The sequence below is a fragment of the Pagrus major genome, chromosome 22, assembly GCF_040436345.1.
Source record: "Pagrus major chromosome 22, Pma_NU_1.0".
Lineage (NCBI taxonomy): Eukaryota > Metazoa > Chordata > Actinopteri > Spariformes > Sparidae > Pagrus > Pagrus major.
Window position 1 is genome coordinate 8,777,253 of NC_133236.1, and position 20,968 is coordinate 8,798,220.

General features: G+C 40.7%; 2 protein-coding genes across 2 annotated transcripts in view; both read left to right on the forward strand.

Annotated features, from left to right (window-relative positions):
• Positions 1-7,492, forward strand: part of cfap61 (cilia and flagella associated protein 61) — a 41,176-nt gene extending 33,684 nt beyond the window's left edge. Inside the window, exons 21-25 of the mRNA XM_073493153.1 lie at positions 462-789; positions 2,713-2,795; positions 3,172-3,383; positions 6,758-6,845; positions 7,173-7,492. Of these exons, the coding sequence (XP_073349254.1) occupies positions 462-789; positions 2,713-2,795; positions 3,172-3,383; positions 6,758-6,845; positions 7,173-7,304 (843 nt within the window). The 3' untranslated portion in view covers positions 7,305-7,492. The remainder of the gene's footprint in view (positions 1-461; positions 790-2,712; positions 2,796-3,171; positions 3,384-6,757; positions 6,846-7,172) is intronic.
• A 4,052-nt stretch (positions 7,493-11,544) lies between these two features.
• insm1a (insulinoma-associated 1a) lies at positions 11,545-14,464 on the forward strand. Its single transcript, XM_073493189.1, is given in 3 exon segments — positions 11,545-12,321; positions 12,323-12,419; positions 12,422-14,464. Coding segments are annotated over 3 exon segments (1,347 nt in total). The 5' UTR covers positions 11,545-11,905; the 3' UTR covers positions 13,256-14,464.
• The last annotated feature ends 6,504 nt before the right edge of the window (positions 14,465-20,968 follow it).

The window sequence follows — 20,968 nt, forward strand, 5'->3', positions numbered from 1 at the left end:
GTTAAATCCAAATTAGCAGCAAGGCTGAGTGGTGGCGCTGTGTCCAGATTTCTTAATGCATCCATGGCTGGAATATTTCTTGGCCAGGAATAGTCATCGTCACGGTAAGGCTCGCAGGCAACCAGCAGAAACTCCAGGAAGTCTGACAAGCAATTGTTGAGCACATAACTCATTACACATAACAAAACCAAGAGCCCAACCAAAATATCTCTGAGCCACTATTATTAGCTGTTATTGGCCTATCACAGATGTCTTATTATTGGTGTGTATGTTGTCTAATATGCCCTGATTTGAAAAATTTGCAGCAAAGTATATGTTTGAGTGCACTGATGAGGATTTAAAGGAGATATATCATGCTCATTTTCAGGTTTATAATTTTATCTCGGGTTACTACTACAAATGTACAAATGTACTACTACAAACAGAAAACATTATGATTTTTTTTTATTCCCTCCTTTCAGGTGTTCATTAACCTCTCCAATAAAGGAGTCGACTACGACGCCTTTAAGAGCATCAACAACTCCTTCCTTGTCTTCGACAGCAGACTCGTCATAAACGCATCTTTCCACACCAGCGATGAAGCCATATGTGGTGCCGGACCGCTCACCAAATACTCCCGCTGCTACTACACAGACGAGTGGTCGCAGGCCAACTTCAACTCAAAGGAAGTGGGTCAGGAGCTGGCGGCCATGTTGCTGCCCCTCTTCGACCCGACGCAGGAGTCTGCGGACGAGCCTCCACCTGGAACAGATCATCTCGTACCACTGTACAAACAAGCCAAGATTCAAGGTCTGAATCTTTATCATCAATAGAAATTCACCAGAAAGTTTGAGCAGATATCTCCAGTTCATCCCTGTCTCAATGTGCATTAGACCGAAGTGTGATGTGATGATTGTGGTGATTCATCCAGAGAATGAATGAGAAAAAATGGGACCTCTCGAGCCCTGGACCCAAACACACTCATCCCACTTCATTATTTCATTTTAAATATTTAGTATTCTTGTCATAAATACAGAATTCCTCCATGTTCATCAGCAGAGGTTCCCATGTTCCCAGTGTCTGTCAGTTTGCCTCGCCACTCTCCTCTTCCCGTCCCTCCATGTTTTCCTCTGCTTTTATCTGAGAGAATTTGCACTGCCAATATTTTCTCATTATGTTTTTGTGGAACATTTTCCAATCTTTCACCCACCCACCCACAGCCGATGTTATTGTGGCGGACACTCAAACCATAGCAGAGCGCAACAATGGCGCATTGTGCTGCTGCGCATTCACGCAGTAACCAAGGCCACTCCACAGGTTACATAAACACAACAGCCACTCTGCTTCGCCCATCTCACAGAGATGAAACACACGTGAACTTTTCAGTGTTCAGGGAGAGCACAGATGCCACATCACCGCCTGCAATCTGAGTTCATTGCTTCACATCTCTTCTCCTCTGTGGGTGGATGCTAACAGTGAAATGCACATTATGATCTGTTGTTGTCACAGTTCTCGTTTCAGCACTGAAACAAGAAAAATATTTGAATATTTTCTTCTGATAAAAGCTCCTTTCTCTCAACATCAACACCATGATATTTTTACAAACGTCAGGACATCGGGAAGTTTAGTTTTATTATTTAAAATGATGTACTCAGATGTTTTAGACTTTCATAAGGTTTCTTGTCTACATCTGACCTTTCCTCATCAAGTCACAGCCATTTGTTTGAATATTATCCTGGACATTTTTCAGTGAGAAATAGATGTAATCGTTTAATGTATTTACTATAGTTGTGTCCAAAAAAGTTCAGAGAGTAAATAGAAAGGTTATCGAGGACACTGAACCAAAAATGAGTTTTTTTAGAGACACATATCATCCATTGAACACGAACAACTAAAGTAGCTCGGCTACAAACATTCCCCGTTAGCCCAGAGAAACAAACTACCTGGGTTTCCTTGACAAATCAATGCTGCAGAGCGTGATGGTGTAACCCGTTCATTATGGAGTCCCTGAGCGCCCAACAAGACACACAGTTTACCATTTTAGAACCATAGCTATTTTTAGCCCCACCGGCTGTCTGGGTCTTTGATGGTTAGAAATATCGTTCATCAAGTCTAAGTATAGATAGTATGAGAAGTGGCATCTTCAAATTCTTGTTTTGTCCAACAAACACTTCCAATCCTAAGATCTTCCACTTATTTATAATGATACAAAACTGAGAAAATCAACTTTACAGTTTATCAACTGATTGAAGCGATTGTTTTCAGTTGTCTAACATGAAACAGCCAAATGGCCGCTGCTTTCACTGTATTTGAGTTTTACCATTATTAAGGGACAGTTCACCCCACAATCAAAATCACTTGCTTTTTCCTCTTACATGTATTGCTATTTACCCATCTAGATTGTTTAAGTGTGATTTGCCAAGTTTTGGAGATATCGGCTTTAGAGGTGTCTGCCTTCTCTCCAATGTAATGGAACTAGATGGCACTTGGCTTGTGGTGCTCAAAGAGCTAAAAACACAAGTTTGAAAAACTCAACAACAATGTCTCCTTCCGGAAATCATGACCCCGTTACTCAAGATAATCCACAGACCTTGTGGTGAGCGGTTTCTTGTAGGAACTATTTTCGTCACATCCTTCTTATTCATTCACTGATGGATGATTGTATTCTGTTACAACATGAATGATATGAACCACATCACACCTTCACCTTCATCATGTGTTTCCTCTCCTCAGGTGGGAAGCTGCCCGGAGGTTTCAACTACCTGCATGTTTTTAAACCGTCTGCGACCAACCTGACAGGTCCTCCTGTCAAACATGTAAGGTTTTACCTCAGATGTGTCAGTGGTAGTTCTTCTCTGGGTTACACATCCTGTGCTTGAGTGTGGATTAATTAAAATAGTCCCCAACAAATGTACTATTTCCTCAAGTTTTGGTTGAGTTTGAAAAAAACTTGTGACACATTTTTAAAGATTTATGTTTTCAGTGAGAACCAGTGGGCTTTGGGCTCAGAGCAACAGACACAGCCGGGAAGTCCATATGCAGACTGATGTATTGATGTTTTTTATCTTTTCATGAAATTTGAGGACAAAAAACGAAAGAGAACATTTCTGCCTTTTCCTTTAATCCATCTGTGATCAGGTGTACAAGTCAAAACAAGTTCTCTCACTAACTGGTGTGTTCATCCATGTACAGTTACAGGACAGAAGCATCGTCACTGGACGAGTGGAGACAGGAAACTACTTCTGTTTACACCTCGACTGTTACGAGCTGGTGGAGACACTCACCTGTTTGTCCCTGAAGCCCCTCCCCGTCTACAATTACCTGAGTCTGTACGGGAAACACCAGCAGCTGCTGGGCCAGCTGCTAACACGCTTCAACCAGGGCCTGATCCACGACTTGTACAGGTGGGAGACAGAAGGACAGTTAGTGTTAGTTTTCAAATGTTTGAGAGGCATTTTGAGGGAAGAATACGTACATTTATATTTTAGTATTTGTAGCTAGCCAGGGTTTTAAATTCAGTCAACAATATCCAACTAGTAAAACTTAAAAAGATAATTCTGGTTTATTAAAGAAAGATATTTCAGACTGACCTGTGGTTGGAAACCAGTCTTAGATTTCTTAAGTACAAATACTGTGTTACTGTACTTTCATAGATTTTTCAGGTATCTGTATTTTGCTTGAGTATTTATTTCTCTGACAACTTTTGACTTTTCCTCTCTACATTTGAACACAAATATCAGAACTTTTTGCTCCTCACATTTTCAAAACAGGCTCATTACTTTAGTTTGATGCATTTGAGGGGAATTATGGATTAGCCGCTAGAAACGTCCTTCAGAGGGATACTTTTTACTTTGATACTCTGAGTATATTTCAGAGCCTGTACTTTATTACTTTTACTGGAGTAAACAAGTTGAATCAGTACTTCTACTTTTACCAGAGTCTTTTTTTACACATGTATCTGTACTTCTACTGGAGGAAAGAATGTGTGGACAAACAGGATATTTTGACAACACCTCAGGACATTTTCAAGCTGTGTTTGTGCTGACAGAACCAGGAATTTTAAGCCAAAACATGATGTTTCCCTTACCTTAATCAAGACCATAAGCAGTGTTGTCAGAATATTACATTTAAAACTGAACAGAAAAGAAATGTAAAGTTGTAAAATGTCCATGGTGTGCAGAAATGTACATTGCCAACATTTTTTCTGCCGTTTGGTTTGTTTGGGTCATAATTTTACCTTTCACCTTTGTTTACAACCTGTTACAGCTAGAATGATGAAACAAGCTGTAAATTAGCTGTATTGAACCAGAATATTCATTATTATAATTTTTTTGTCAATATCATCTTTTATCAGCAGCAAACATCAAAGAGGAAAACAGACAACTTGTAGTACAGTAGAGCAGCAGAAATGCTTATGATGTCTGAACAGCTTCACCAAAGGGTTGTTTAATGTGCCACTGTTCAGTCTGTAGTCGTATAATTTGATTTAAACACTTCCTATCATTGTACCAAATTACAGTTCATGTTGCTATTTTCAGTTGTGGATTTTGGTACTAAATATAACAGATGGCATGCGCTGTTAAAAATAGCTGTTTTCATAACCAGGTTCCATATCAAAACAAGCCGCTCTGACTGTTTGTGAGACTGACAGAGGAATTTTTTTCAGAAAGCTGCAGTTCGTCAGATTACCCATCATTCATCTGCTGACTGATGACCTCACACGTCAGAATAACACATAAGTGGTGTGAACAGGCGAGAGAGATTTAGGCCTTCAGTGTCTTTTGTCCTCGTGCTGTCTGTGTGTTTGCTGCTGTGACTTTGCAGAGTGTGTGTGTATGCGTGTGTGTGTGTGTGTGTTTGTCAAACAGCGGGTGACCTGCTTCTGAGGTTTCAACACAAATGACCCTCAGATATGGACGTCTATTGTCCCCCTCCTCCTAATCTGTTTATGCAGCCCCCCAATCTGTCTTTGTGGCCCGTTCAGGACGAGACAAAGCCGGAGCCTCCCCGCCGCAGAGGCTCATTCCTCGTCACGCCGCTCACTCAGCTGACTCGTAAAGTCATTGTGGAGGCTGACGGAGCATCGGGAGCCGTTAAAATAATTGATTGACCGTGTGGCGGCTGGAGGTTATTCAGTCAACACACTTAGTGTAGCTGCTGGGGTGTGTGTGTGTTTTGATCCTTCAAGGGTTCGCTGAGCCTAAAGGGTCAGTTCACCCACATTGCGAAGAAAGGCAGTAACACACTTATATCTTGTGTCTAGCTATACAGACAGCCAGCCGTGGAAGAAGTGTTCAGATCTTTTACTCAAGTAAAAGTGCCAACACCACAATGTAAAAATACTCTACAAGGAAAAGTAATGCACTTTAAATCCTCCTTAAGATCAGCAGATGTAAATGTACTAAAAGACAAGTGGGCCTCGACTGACCTTTACTATTTCATAGATTGTTTGAATTTCTTTACATACAGTTATCTAGTCCAGTCCAGTGGTTCCCAACCTAGGGGTCAGATCCATCCAAAGGGTCACCAGATAAATCTGAGGGGTCATGTGATAAATGGGAGAGAAAAGAATACAAAAGAAAGTGTTTTTAACAATCTGTTTTGTTGTTGTTGTTGTTGTTGTTGTTTTTCTCTCTTATCTTTACTTTTTGTGTGTAATATTGGAATTATTTTCCTCTTTGGGCCTTAAACAGTTATTTAAGAGGTTTAGAGGGGAATGTTGTTCTGTAAGGCGGTCATGTGCTAAAAAATTTGTATATTACCTGTAACAATGCAAATTAAGCAAAATCCTAATCCTATACTGAAAGTAACTAGTATTTAGAGCTGTAAAGCAAATGTATTGGTTTAAAAAGCTCAATATTTTTCCCTTTGAAATGTTGTGGAGTAGAAGTAGAAAGTAGCACAAAAAGAAAGTTCCTCAAAACTGTACTTAAAGTGGCAACAGACGACTTTACCCCTAGTGTTTCAAAGTGGTATTGTGGGCGCCCCTGTTGCAAAGACAACTGGATCGTTTCTGTTTTCCTCAAAGTCGCAAATAACAACAACTCAGGACAAAACACAAGTTTATGCAATCATTTAGTCTATAATACAAATGGATCGCCAGTTACCTTCCTTTTTTTCTGGGTGGCTGCCTGCCCACTGGCAGACAAAATTGTATAGTGATGGCAAGGTTTATAGGGAGCCAATGTAAACGCTGATGGTTTTATTACATTGTGCAATTAACATTTACTTCATAATGACATGTTGAAGCAGAAAAGGTTCTTACCAACAATGTTTTGGAGTCTCGTTTGTGACACCTGATGAATGTTAGGTCAGTATTCACTCTCTTTTAGCACTGTTTTTGGTCTCCACCAACTCCCGAGGGAAATATCTGGATCTGTAGCTGCTAAATGCTCCATTTTGTTCACTACACACATTTTGTTCATTACATAATAGTTGTTTTAACCTTTTCAGGCCTCAACAAACCATTCAAATAAAACAATCTGAGAGGCAAACTTCATTCTTTTACTTCACAGTTCACAGCTGTGATGTGGAGTAGAGACACTGCCTTATATTAAGTGTTCATCAGCTAAACAGGTCGTTGTGTAGTGTGTTCTTGTTTGTTTTTTTAAGATGGAAACTCAACAGGGTAAAAACTAAATTGCTGTCACCAGTCATTTTCTGTGAAGTAGCTTGTTACATGGATGTGATGTCCTGAACCACTGAAGACATAAAGGTTGTTAACAGCAGGGATTGTTGGGATTCAAACAATGGGTAAAATTGTGTGTATCTCCTGCAGTTTCTTCAGACAAAGCTGGTGTTTGGCCGTTTGTCACGACAGATTCTCAGACTTTGAGCAGGAGCTTCAGCAGATCACCTCGACGACAGTTAGTGCCTTTATTTTTTATCTTAAAAATCAAGTTTGATCTGAGTCTGACCTTTCTTTCTTTCTTTCTTTCTTTCTTTCTTTCTTTCTTTCTTTCTTTCTATAAAAAAATGCAATGGTAAATGGCTGAATAAAAATAGAAAACTATATATTGCAAGTAACAAATTTAAAGTGCCACGACTGACCTGACAGTCTTAGAAGGTAGACACATCTCTGCAGAATGATTATTTTTAACCCACAGAAATATGTAGGCTACCTGTTGTACTGAAACAGTACAGTGCAGCAGATTCTCTGTGTGTATCTGCAGGACGGCGAGTCGAGGCAGCAGCTGATTGTGGGGGCTGACAACTCAAACGTCCTCACTCCGGAGAGTCGAGCAACTCTGAGGAGCAGCGCTGTGAAATATCTGACCTACAACCGTAACCTGCTGCCCATGTTCGCATACCCGGGACAACTGTGACATCATCAGTGACATCACCAGGTTAACGAGGCCTTTCAAGCCTGTTAAATGTCTTTAAACTACAAAATAAACTGTTAAACTGAAAACATGCACTTTATTTTTAAAGTTATGCTGACGTTCACCGTTTCTGTCTAAATGATGTGTGTCTGACAGACATGTTGAATACATTTCATTCCTTATGAAACATTTGCAGAGCCACTTTTTTTTTATGTTTTCAATCTTGCATTGTTGACGTCCATGTTGACTTGTGAACGGTCTTCTTCTCTCTTGCCTTTGTTGGCACATTGCTTCTTTTCTTTGCATATTAACAACAACTCTGGATCATCTGAATGTCAAGAAACCAGTGGCTTTTCATCAGCATGCTTGTGACTGTGTCATAAAAACAAAAAACACGCTTAAAAACATTGCTCAGTTGCACAACTAGTGGTCAAATAATTTGCAGGGCACATTTAAAGAGAAAGACAAACAATTTTAAAAAAACATCAGAGTGTGTTTCCAGATGATGGGGAGTGGGGAGAGAAAGTAGCATCAAGCCTTTAGTGTCTGAAGTCTGATAAATGTCCTTAAGTGATGTCACTTGAGTCAGCATCGTTATAGACAAGTTTGAAACTGAAACCTTGCCTGACATCACATGTCCTACAATGTGACTATTGCACATGCGCACATTGAATGAAACAATACATGAATGTTCCGATGTCTCTTTGAAAATATCTATTTTTTCCCGCTTACAAACTTTGAAACCTCGTCTCGAACAGTCTCTGGTTTAGCAGCTGTCTTAATGTAAATTTTCTCATGTAAACATCAAATTAATTTACTTTTTTACATCTCACCTAGCTGTGACTCCACTACCATGACATGAAAGTCAGCTCATATACATGTAATGTGAACACCAATATGACAAGTGTTATATTTTGTTCTGGCAAGTTGTCTGAGATGAGAGCATTGTGTTTTTAAAAAGTGCAAGGTTAAAACAGTTTACTTTTTCAGTGCAGACATGAGGCTGATAACCATATTTTTGTCAAACTCAAGTGAAAGCACACAAGTAAACTTTCCAAGAATGTTGAGTTATTTCTTGATAAAAAGAAAGTCATCTGTAGAAAAGTCCCTTAATTTGATCCTATGAGTATCGAATTTAAGGGACTTTTCACTAACTGTAAAGATGTAAATATGAGCAACATTAGTTCAGTAAACATTACAAATCAATGTCAGTTCTTCCCATTAGAAATGTGTAATCTTATATCCCTGCAAGCTGGAAACCCTTTATGTTACAGTAACTTCAAATTAAGGCACTTTTTAATGAATAAAGTCACTGAAAGGTTCTTTGAAATTTGACATCATTTTGATTTGTTCCAAATTTTGATTAAATTAAGAGACTTTTTGAGGATTTCAGCACTTTTATCTCATGTAAACATCAAATTAATTGACACTCTATGTCTCTTATCTGATGTTTATCTAAGTGTAGAAACTCCTGACTCACTCTAACGTGAACATGACGTACAGTAAACAGTTTAACACAAGTAAAATTAGGACTGTTGAGGTTTCTGCCTATCTCCTCCACAATGTGCCAACTGTAACTGTGAGTATGAACTCTGCCCTCAGTGACTCTGCAGCAGCGTGACCAATCACACGGCCCGTATAGCGGCTGGAGATGAAAGCCTTTGGGAGGAGGAGGAGGTGGAGGAGGAGGAGGGTGTCACTCTACAGCTGTATGATAATGAGGCTGAGCTGAAGCCTGTCGGGAAAATAACCGCACACACCACAACATATGTCCACACCTACAAACAAACCACAAGCCCCAAACACTGCTGGTATATCAAGTCAGATATTAAAGGATTTATATACGATCAGCAAGGGTTAAAATGTTATGATATAATGATGCAAATCACCAGATTATCCCAATACAATATAAAGAGATATAAGATACAAATGTCCCTCTTGGAGTCAAAAAAGTTTGATATTTCTATGATACTTACCAAGGGTGTACAGGGTTCTTGTGGTACTCAGTAATATGTTAACTTTAATGGTAACTTTACTTCACTTACTGATGTTCTTATCTTTGATAACTTTGCTATAATGTCCTTATATTCTGCTGGTGAGTCAAAAAGACCATTATAGTGTTTTTTATGATAGTTAACAATGTTTTTGAATTTTATATTTAGTTACCAGATGATTTTCTTTTAAATATTTGGAGTTCTTGCATTTCGAAAGCAACTATAGAATATGAAACATAATGTGCTGTATATTATTAAATGCATTTCATATTAAACAAACGAAATGTAAACCAAAACTCATCAACTGCAAGAAAGAAAACTCTTTACTTTTAAGTAATTTTGGTCTGTTTTTAGTCTTAAAAGTCAAAATAAAAGCCAGCTGGGTGACAGAGATTTGACTTGTCTCCAAACAGGCTGATCAACTTGTTTCAGGGATTTTCTGTAAATGTGGGTCAGTATTTTGAAAAATAAGAGAGAATGAGGCAGGTTGCTGAGTTAAAATAAGAAACAAGTTATTAGTTTGATTTAGTTTCCTTATAGTTTTCTTTTGTGTGTTTTCCAGCTGTGGAATATGTGATATTCTGTAAATTATCATATATTTAGGATTATATATATTATTGTATATTTTGTTGGAATCAGTTATCACAAACTACATGAAATGTAAAGCAAAACTCATCCAGTTCAAGAAAAAACCCTCAAACTTTTTTAATACTTTTGGCCTGTTTTGAGTCCTAAAAGTTTTGTTTTCTATAAACAAGTCAAAAAATGCCAGCGTGGTGAGATCATTTCAGTCTGTTTCGATTAAACTTAAACTTTTTCAGGAATATTCTGTATATGTGTGTTTATATCTTGAAAAACAAGACAGAATGGTTCAGGCTGCTGCTGTAAATCAAGAAAAAATTACACTTATTTCGAATGATTTTTTTGGATTATAAGGGCTCGATAAAGGACAAAATGTACAAACTGATTTTACTTCAGAAACAAAAACAAAAAACACCATTATATTTAAAAAGTTAAGAAAAATTTGAATTGTAGGCAGTTATAACGAGGAAATGACTTGAATTGATATTTGGATGGTAATTGTTTGGGAACACCAACAGTCTAAAATGTGACCTAATCACTCATCAGCCTGATTCTGAGATATAAACTGAAACCTGCTGCTCTCCAAACATCTTTACCATCCGCACAATAATGTCAGAGATCTGTGTGTCATCCCGTCATCCCTCACGGTGCAGGACAGACTCATATCCGGCTGACCGGGTCAGATCTGACCTGCAGGAATTGGGTTTGCTGTGTTTTTAACTCGCTGATAATCTCGGTTTGCCCCATTTGGAGACACAGAAAAAAGCGCACTGATTACGCACAGCACGCGCCGACAGTATCTGGGGGCCAGATTGCTTTTTTGGGGGCCCCCACTTCTTCTTCTCCTTTTTTTTTTCAACTGTGCAATTTCCTTTTCAATCACGACGGGTCTACAGCTTGCACAAGCGCAGCCATTGTGATGCAAAGCAGGAAACCCTCCTCTCGCTATTAATTATGTATGCGTAAAATGACGGATTCATATGTCCGGAGTTAACTGTCACGCCAGCGCACATGCTGCAGGGCCACTGGGGTTTGAAATGTTTGTTTGTTTGTTTGCTTGCTGTTTGGTTATTTGTCTCATGTAGGAAGCTGAATTTAACTCAATCGTTCGGTGCGTAAAATTGCGTTTTTAATTTGTGTTAAGGATCTTTAGTTGTCCTGGAAAGTCTTTGAATCTCTTAGATTAAAAAAAAATATGAACCCAAGGTCCTGAAAACAGTTCAGTCAAGTATTAGAACTCAGGCTTGGAGCTGTTTTAGCGCTCTCTGTCTCTCACTTTTATTTAATTTCTAAAATTGGTCGTAAATTTTCCTCTAAGTTCTGCTCCGCTTCCCCTCTCTGGATTTTAAATTTCCAGCTTGTACTTGTACATTTTCCATTTTCTCTTGTTGTTATTTTGTCCACTCACTTCTTCTTGACACTGTTATGTGGACGGATGTCTCCTTTTTGGACAAATCAGAGCCCCCACCACCCAAAAGAGACACATAAAGCCGAGGCACGTGTAGATTTCTATACAAACTCATCAGACCGTAAAAGCAGGAGGCTCCTGGCGTGTGCCCGGGTCGAGACGAGGAGGAGGAGGCGGAGGAGAGAGAGTGTGTGTGTGTGTGTGTGTGTGTGTGGAGTGTGTGTGTGTGTAGGGAGGGGGAGTGAAATACAATAAAACCCTCAGGTACATCTGCTTTGCAATCTGCAAATCCTCCCTCCATCTCCCCCCTCCTCCCCTCCATCAGCCTCTCCATCCTCCCACACCCACTCTCCAAATCCACGGGGGACCTCGGCTCCTTCTGATTGGTCGGGGATGAGGCAACAAGGGGGGACGGGAACAATGTCATCATGTCGCCTTAAAAAGAGTGCAGCTATGTTGTGGTGAAAGCACCTCGGGAGGAGAACAGAGGATCAGTAGCAGGAGGAAACAACAACAAAAAGACGCATCAGATGTTTCTGTCAGCGAGCGGCTGAAAGTGGATTTCTTCTTCTTTCTTCAGCAGCGTCCAAAGTGCCTTCAGCTCTCCGTCCAGCGCGAACATGCCGAGAGGATTTTTGGTGAAAAGGAACAAGAAAACCAACCCGGTGTCCTACCGGGTCCGCTCCGACGAGGAGGAAGCGGAACAAGCAGCGGCTGATGCGCCGCCGCTGCCGCCGTGCTCCTCTGCGCCTCTCGCCTCCATCCCGGTGCGCGCACAGACGCCGACGCCCACCTGCGGGGCGGCGGCCACGGCCCCGGAGCATGAAGCCAAACCGGTGCAATTTGGAAACCCGGAGACGGTATACCAGGCGCTCTACAGCCCCACCCGCCCTGTCAGCCAGGATCACGACCGCTCCTACTTCGAGAGACGCTTCAACCTCGGCTCCCCGTCGTCCGCGGAGTCCTTCCCCACACCAGCAGCGCTCACCGCTTTGGACCATCTATTCGCCCCGGTGGACCTGAAAATCGGCTCCAGCAAAAGCAACCGCACCGACACCAGCGCCACATCCACCGCGACGCTCCCCACCGCCGCCGGGACCAAACGACCCTCCAGCGACACGGAGCGCAAGAGCAAACCGCCATCCAAGAAAACCAAAGCTATCCGGAAACTGCACTTTGAGGATGATGTCACCACATCTCCGGTCCTCGGGCTCAAGATTAAGGAGGCGCCGGTGGACCAGAAGCCTCCCAGACCGCAGTCGTCCGGAGGGGACAACAACCCGCTGGGCGAGTTCGTGTGCCAGCTGTGCCGGGAGGCGTACGCAGACCCGTTCGCTCTGGCGCAGCACAAGTGCTCCAGGATAGTCCGGGTCGAGTACAGGTGTCCCGAGTGTGACAAGGTGTTCAGCTGCCCGGCTAACCTCGCCTCTCACCGGCGGTGGCACAAACCGAAGCCTCAGAGCGCAGCTGCCGGGGCGCAAAACTTGGAGAGCGACAAGACGGCCGCGTCCGGGAAGACTGCTGCGGATGAAGCGAAGGACTCTAGTGACAGGGACACACCCAGCCCCGGGCCGTCCGAGTCCGGCTCAGAGGAGGGGCTGTATGATTGTAATCACTGTGGGAAAAAGTTTAAGCGCCAAGCGTACCTGCGGAAGCACCTGGCGTCCCAGCACGGCTCCCCAAAACCGGCGGAGGACGAGGACGCGCCGGCGTGCGAGCAGAGCGCGGCGCCGCTGAACCTGAGCTCCTCCACCTGCCACCTGTGTCCAGTCTGCGGTGAGAACTTTTCCAACAGAGGCAGCCAGGAGCGGCACATCCGCCTGCTGCACTCCTCACAGGTGTACCCGTGCAAGTACTGCCCCGCCGTCTTTTACAGCTCCCCGGGACTCACCAGACACATCAACAAATGCCACCCGTCCGAGAACCGGCAGGTGATCCTGCTGCAGATGCCCCTGCGCCCCGCCTGCTGATCCGGGACTTCAGGTTGCTTTCACACTGATCACACAGTCCAGCCTTGTTTCTGGGAGGAATTTAGGGACTGCAAGAATATCCAACTTATTTAGATTTTTAAAAAGTTTGGCCTCTTAAAATCTTAAATCAAGTGAAAAATATACGGCACTTTGGTGAAAAGCTGTAACTTTTGGTTGATAAGAGTGATATAGTTTTGCTCTTGTTTCAGTTATTTGGATAAAAAAATCACCAAATATTGAAATTTTCACCCTGAACTACTGAAATTTGTCTTAATTTTAAATGTTAATTTATGATAAATGCACAAATCATTAAAGAATAAAGAGGAATCATCGCTGGCTTCACCTTTTCTAGACAAATTTGGAGGTAAAAGGTAATTTAAGGATATTTTTGCAGTGTAAAATAATCTGACTCACATTTGTAGAGGTCAGAGGTCAGTCGCTCACCTGCAGCTGGCAGGGATTCAGTGCCTTGCTCAAGGACACTTCAGCAGGTTCTGGGTGTGTGTTTGAACCCCTGGCCTATAGCCTACTCCCCCTCCCCCTCCCCTTCTTAAAGGATCTCTGACGTCATACTCCAAACACTTAAAGCGTTAGACTGTTAATTTATTTTTCTAGCATCTCTGCACAAGTGCTATTAGCTTCTAGACCTAAGAGAGGGGACGACCTGTAGCCAATAAAAAGCAGAAATCACAGGCCTATAAAGAACCTTATCTCAACACTCTGATTAGCTTTAACATAGCTTGTGGATCCGTGGATCAGTAGCTGTCGCCTGAAAACAAAAAGAGTAAAAACTAGTGTAGCCGGTACTGCCTTTGGATTAGAAACTCCTGCTGTAAAACTGCCTTAAACTGAACTGATCTGATTGTTTTTTGATCACTTATTTATCACTGGCTGGGTTAAATATGATTATTATTTTTTACAAAGCCTTCTGTATTACCACTATACAGTATATCTGACTCTTTTTTTTCTATTTATTTATGTATTTATTAAATTATTTGTGTAAATTATTGCTCTGTGTGCTCTCTGATGTGATCTGTTGCTGTGTTTTTTCATGATGTAGCCAAATTTATTTTCTTTAACTTATATCAGAAGTGAGGACGGTGTGTTCAAGTGACATTATAGCAATCGATGAGTTTCATCAGCCTCTCGCTCTTGAATAAAAACTGAATAATGCAATCATGACAATATTTCTTTTTTGTATTTTTTTTTTTTTTCTTTGTTCAGGTTTCTTTGTAACCATTAGCTCTTATACTGCTTTGGATGTTTCTGCAGTATTTTGCTAAATGTCCAAAAATAATAAAAACCAAACTGAGAAACAGTTTCTGTTCTGTCTCGTGTGTCTTCTGGAGGTTTTTAACATGAAAATATATTTCCAGATGTGGTTTATCAGCTGGATTTAAACCCCAAATCAACTTAAATACATATTTCATCTTTATACATAAATGATATCTTTATTAATGTATTTATCAGCTAAAAACAGCCAAAATTTGGAGATAATTCGTCTAAAAATATCAGAATGAGCCTTAAAATACCAACATGTGCAGTACATGTTGCAAGTGGTGGAATGTAACCAGGCTTTGGGAGTAATGGAATACATGTAATGGGATTACACAATTAGGATATAAAAAAGGGTAACTTTTCCAGTAAAATTATAGAAGTAAAGATGTAATCAGATTACAGATACATTCAGCAAAAAGGGGATAACTAGCAGGATTATAATTTTAAAATAAAGAATGACATACTAGGCCATCACCATGCGGTCTTTCACAGAGTCTTTCTTTTCTCTCGACTTTATTTGCATATGTTTGGTTTTGAGGTAATCCAAATGTTATGGAAAGTAATCAAGTAACATTACTTTAATATTGTGGTACTTTACTGACTACATTTTTTAACAGGGAATTAGTAACTGTATCAGAATACATTGTTAAAGTAACCCTCCCAACCCTAAATGTAACTAAGTAGATTTACTCAAGTGCTGCACAACGAGTATTCTCCATTTTATACCTCTTTATATGTCTACTTCACTACAGCTAAGAGGCAAATATTGTACTTTAAACACTCAAAAGAATAATTGGCCTAAAACAGTTACTTTAAATACTTTCATTACATTTAATTGAATTACTTAAAGGTGCAATATGTAGGATTTTCCCACCTGGTGAATTCAATCATTAAAAAATGAGTAGGGGTCAGCAGATCACCAGAGTAACAACTGCTAACTATAGCCGGTATTAGCTAGTTAGCTCATTTAGCTGTGCAGCTAGTGGTCCAGACTGGGAGTGTTGGTGTTTACACTGCTGGCACAGAGCTAGCTGGTTAGCATGCTAACTTCAGTAGATATCTGTGCAGCACAATATATTGACATCATAAGATCAAAACTGTTATTTCTTCAAATTTCTTCTGTTCATAATTTTAGTTAATTTTTAATGTTTTCAACTAAAATTCTAAGATTTTGCACCTTTAAAGTCCACGTTTGAAGCAATTTTCTTTTTTGAGTGTACACTACTATATTGTTCTGATAGTTATACTTTAAAAAAATACATATAAAACATTTGATGAGCTTATAATATTTAATCAAACTGCCCAGAAGTATGTAAAAATAGTTAGATTAGATTATAATAATAATAACACATTTTGGCTAACAATGCTCATGTACATTTTCGATGCAGGACTAGTGAAGTATTTCCACAGTGTGGTCTGAATACCTCCTCCACCACTGCTTGTTACATGAGAGCTCAGTGTTATTAAAGCACCAGATTCCCAGAAGCATCACTGAGGACGCGTCCTTGGTTTCCTGAACAGCCTGACGACCCTGAACGCAGCCCCATGTGAAGGTATTTGTAGGGATGACGTCAGCAGAGTTTTTCTATTTTTTTTTCTTGAGGAATCAGTGGAAGAAAACCACATGACACTCTTCTCCCAAACTAAGTAAGAGAAGAACAATTTCACATTTTATTAAATTACAACTATAATGTCTTAATTTTTTGCTGTCTGCAACAAATGTGTTTTTTGTAAAAGATGAAGAAGACGCAATAAAACCGGTTCGTATGCGATGGCATGCATTTTTAATTAAAGTAAAAAAACAAATAACATTGTGTTACAATGAAAAGAAGAAACCAGAAAATACAACTAACTGTTGACATTATCGCTCTATTTTTTCATATCCATTAATCGATATTCTCCAAATCTCGACCATCAGTGATTACTGAGTTAAGACTGTGTACTGTACTGTACAAAGTGATGGAAGTATTTACATCTATTACTGGAGTAAAAACAGCAACATCGCACCTTTACAGTTTGATACTTGAAATATAGAGAATGTTCATAACTGACTTGAAATATTTTAATTCAATTAAGTCTTGTTGAACCGGTTCCATTTTTATCATCTTCTATTTATGTGTGTGTGTAACAGGATGGAAATGCAGAGAGAACAGTTACTGCACACTGTAACAGAGAGCTTTGTGTACCATGTGTTTAGCAGAGGTCAGAGGTCAGGTCACAGGTCAGCTGCAGGTCAACATACACAAAACATTTCCGCATCTGAAAGACATTCCTGCAGTTCTTCTCTGATTCTCTTTCTTCTCTTTCAGCCTCTCTGAAACACTGACACATGGCTGCCATCATGTTCTTCTGTGGAGAAGAAGTCAACTTTACTGTATCTCTTCAATTTTTCTTTTACCAGTAACCTGTAAAAAAATCTGATCCGACTCAAAGAAATGAAATTCAGTAATTTTCCAGAACGTACTGAAGAGTTACTGACAGAACAAATGGTGACAAAAACAAACACATTTTCACTACATCTGGACGGAAACCTTTTGTCTGACCTCAGCATTAACCCCTCCATCACACTCTGGCACTTTCTCCCTGTCTCTAGCTTTTACCACTCACACACTTTCACAGCAAATACACACACTTTCAGTACACACACACCCAGAGGCAGGCCATCAGTCTGTGTCTCCCTCCTTGTGTGGCTCTGACAGGTGTAAGCCAGCTGGGGAGCAGACTGCAGATAAGAGCTACAGATAACACACGCACATATTAACACACACACACACACACACACACACACACACACACACACATAGAGTCTCTATAATGGACCAGAGCAGCATTTCCACAGAAATAAAGAGAGTCTGAAGCAGCAGCTGTCGGAGCTGCAGGACTCAAACTGTACATCTGAACGTGTTCCACAGCTAGCCTGCAGAATTAAAGTGTTTTTTTCATTCAAGAATACAAGAATACAGATTTCTTTTGTCTTTACTACCATTTACAATCCACAGAGGGTGATTCCTAATCACTTTGGTGATCTTCTGACTTTTCCTCTTGCTCCTTAACGAGGTTTACATTTCTGGTTTTCAGTGAAATGTCTCAACAACTATTGGGCGAGTCAGCGTGAAATATGATCAACACATTCATGCCCCCCTCAGGAGCAACTTCAATAACTCCGATGATTCCTTAACTTTTCATGTAGCTCCATCGTCAGCTCATTTTTTTTATTTTTCCATTATTTTGATGAAATGCCTGCAAAACTGATGGCAAAACCATGTTTTGTGCATTAGCAAATTAATTAGCAAATGTTAGCATCCTAACACGCTAAACTAAGATGGAAAACTTGGTAAACGATATAGTCAAATCTCACAGAGCTGCTGATATGGCTGTGGACTCTAATTCTGACTCCGTCTTGAAAGTTTTTCCGGACTAGGTCCATCCATCCATCCATCCATCCATCCATCCATCCATCCAAACAACTGTCCACACTGGGTCCATACATCCAACTGTATAATGGTACTATCCATTAATAACTATATATTTATCCACTCATCCAACCAAACCAGCCAACCAACCATCAACCATTGAACCAAAACCAACCAACCAACAACCAACCAACCAACCAACCAACCAATTATTCATTAAACCTCCGTCCAACCAACCAACCAACCAACCAATTATCCATTAAACCTCCATCCAACCAACCAACCAACCAACCAACCGTTAAACCAAAACCAACCAACCAACCACCCATCCATTAATCCAACCAACCAATCAAACAAAAAACTAACTAACCAATCAACCAACCAACCAAATCATTTTTTGCAACAGTTCCTCAGAGAAAACACCCACAAATCCAATCTACTACTCTGGTTCCAGTCTTTCCATCATATCTTGAATCTGCTGAAGGGATTTGATACTTTTTCAGGAGGTCCAACACAGATATCTGGTGATCAGGTCTGACTTGAGGTCGGTGATCCAGTTCATCCCCAAAGGTGTTGATGGGGTTGAAGTCAGGGTTCTGTGACAGCCACTTAAGTGAAAAATGACTTTATAGGTTGGATCAATGCTGGGATAGAGAGAAGAAAGACACATTTATTTATGCAAAACTGTTACAGATTGTTCCTCTACATGTTTGCGTTCAGTGTCTCCTCATATCACAGATGCTCTGTGGTCAGTCAGCATTAATGTGCCATCATCAGATCTGCTGTTGGCGGTTTTGTTTCTTTCTGCGGCTGTTGTGTGTTTTCTTCACGTCAGACGACTTGTTATCAGACATGAAAGCGACACGATGTGATTCAATTTGTCTGGTTTAATCAGACATCCACTGCTCTAATGCTGTTAGCCCAGGACAGGGAGTAATGTTACAACCTGCGTGTGTGTGTCTGTGTGTGTATGAATGTGTTTTTGTTACCTCAGCTGTGTGGATGTACATATAAATGGTAAACAGCATCATTTGTAGCCGTTAAAGCTTCTATTTTTGTAATTTATTGTTAGTCTGGTGAAAAGGAGCCATTACACATGTAGTGTAAGTGTTCATGTTCCTCAGCATTAAGACTACATTTCCCAATAACCCACCTTGCTTCAACATGTTACAAATCCATCCATCCAGTCAACGTCCAATCAACCATCAGCCTATCAATCCATCAACACAATCTGTCCACCAATCCATCCATCCATCCATCCATCCATCCATCCATCCATCCATCCATCTATCAAACAACCAACCACCTATCCATTTGATAATACATCCAACCAACCATTCTTTACTCCAACCAACCAACATACTATTAGTCCACTCATCCAACCAACAAACCAACCAACCATCCATTATTCCTTCCAACCAACCAACCAACCAAACCATTTGATAATCTATCCATCCATGGTTTAATCTACACATCCAACAAACAAACTAACCATGTGTCAATCCATTCCTTAATCCTTCCATTTTTCTTTTCATTCCTTTTCATGGAGCACCATCTAAAATATAGAAACATCTAAAATTTAGACAAATGATTCAAGTTAAAATCCGTCCAATTGTGACGATAAAATTATCTTACAGGCTGATTATTCAAACATTTAGGCAAATAACACTGAAGAGCCACATAAAGACATTGAAAATATTTGTTTCTGCTGGTTGTTTTCTAAATTCTTATTTTCTAAACGCCAGTTTTTGTTTGTAGACCTTAAATTCCTGACAAGCAGGTGTGGAGTTACATCACATCAGCTCGCTCAGATTTTCCAGTCTTCTTTCACATCAGCTTGCATCTTTTCACCTCCTCCTCCTCCCCCTCCCTGTCCTCCATCATGGCTGCCCTCTCTCAGCTGCTGCCGCCCTGCACGCGCCTCCTCTTATCTCCAACACACTCAAACAAAGAGACAAAAACCAGAAAGAAAAAGGCAGGAGCAGACAGAGTAAACACGGCCTCGCTGCCTCTCTGCGTAGGCCGGGGTAAGTCAAACAAACCTCGGGGGCATTTTCCAGGCCGGCAGGTGTTGGTGTCAGAGGCAGGCAAGCGTGGCATCGAGTCAACAAGTGGAGAAGAACAAGCAGTGAGGGGCGGACACAAACACAGGAACACTGTGTTTTAAGTGCATGTTGAGCTTTAGTTGTTGCTACTTGTAGAGTGTTTGCTGCCTGCACGGACTTCTGCTCACTCGACATGTGGGTGCTAAAGCTAAAGTGGTAAATACTCATGTTGGTCTTTTGTTAAATCCTCTGTAGTGTTTCTGCACTGCATAACCAACAGGCCTCCTCTCAGTCACAACAGAGTAGGTGGGACGAATTTCATTTAGCTTACTTGGATGTGTTCCATTCTGGTTATTATGCTTCTTCCAGCCTGTGACTATGACGTCAATCAAGTTCAGCCATCATTGACAATGTTTCAGTCACTTAAGGGTCCCATGTCTCATTTTCAGGTTGCAAATTGATTAATTGCAAATTAATCGCACAATTTTTATTTGTTCTAAATGCACCTTAAAGGGATATTTTTCAAGTTTTAAATACTCTTATCAACATGGGAGTGGACAAAAAGGGTCCAGGGCGGCATTCCGAAGGGCCGCCATTCCGAACGTTCACTTTCATGTTTCGGAATGCCGGCCCTTAATTATTTTTGAAAAAAGGTCGCCATTCCGAACCTGAAACCCTAACCTTAACCATAACCTGGTCGGAATGGCGGACCATCGGAATGGCGGTCCTTCGGAACGGGTGTCGCCCTCCGGACAAATATGCTTGCAAACGTGTTAATTATCATTGCAACAACCCAAAACAATGACAAATATAGTCCAGAATATTCTCCAGAAGGTACTGCATGCTCAAAAATAATGCGAAAGCATCAGCTTTTGGAGGCATAATACATCATTTTATGCAAAGTGGGTACCATCAATAATTAAATAAAAAATTTTGACACAACTGACAGTCTGTGCTTTTTGAATGAGCTGCAGTCA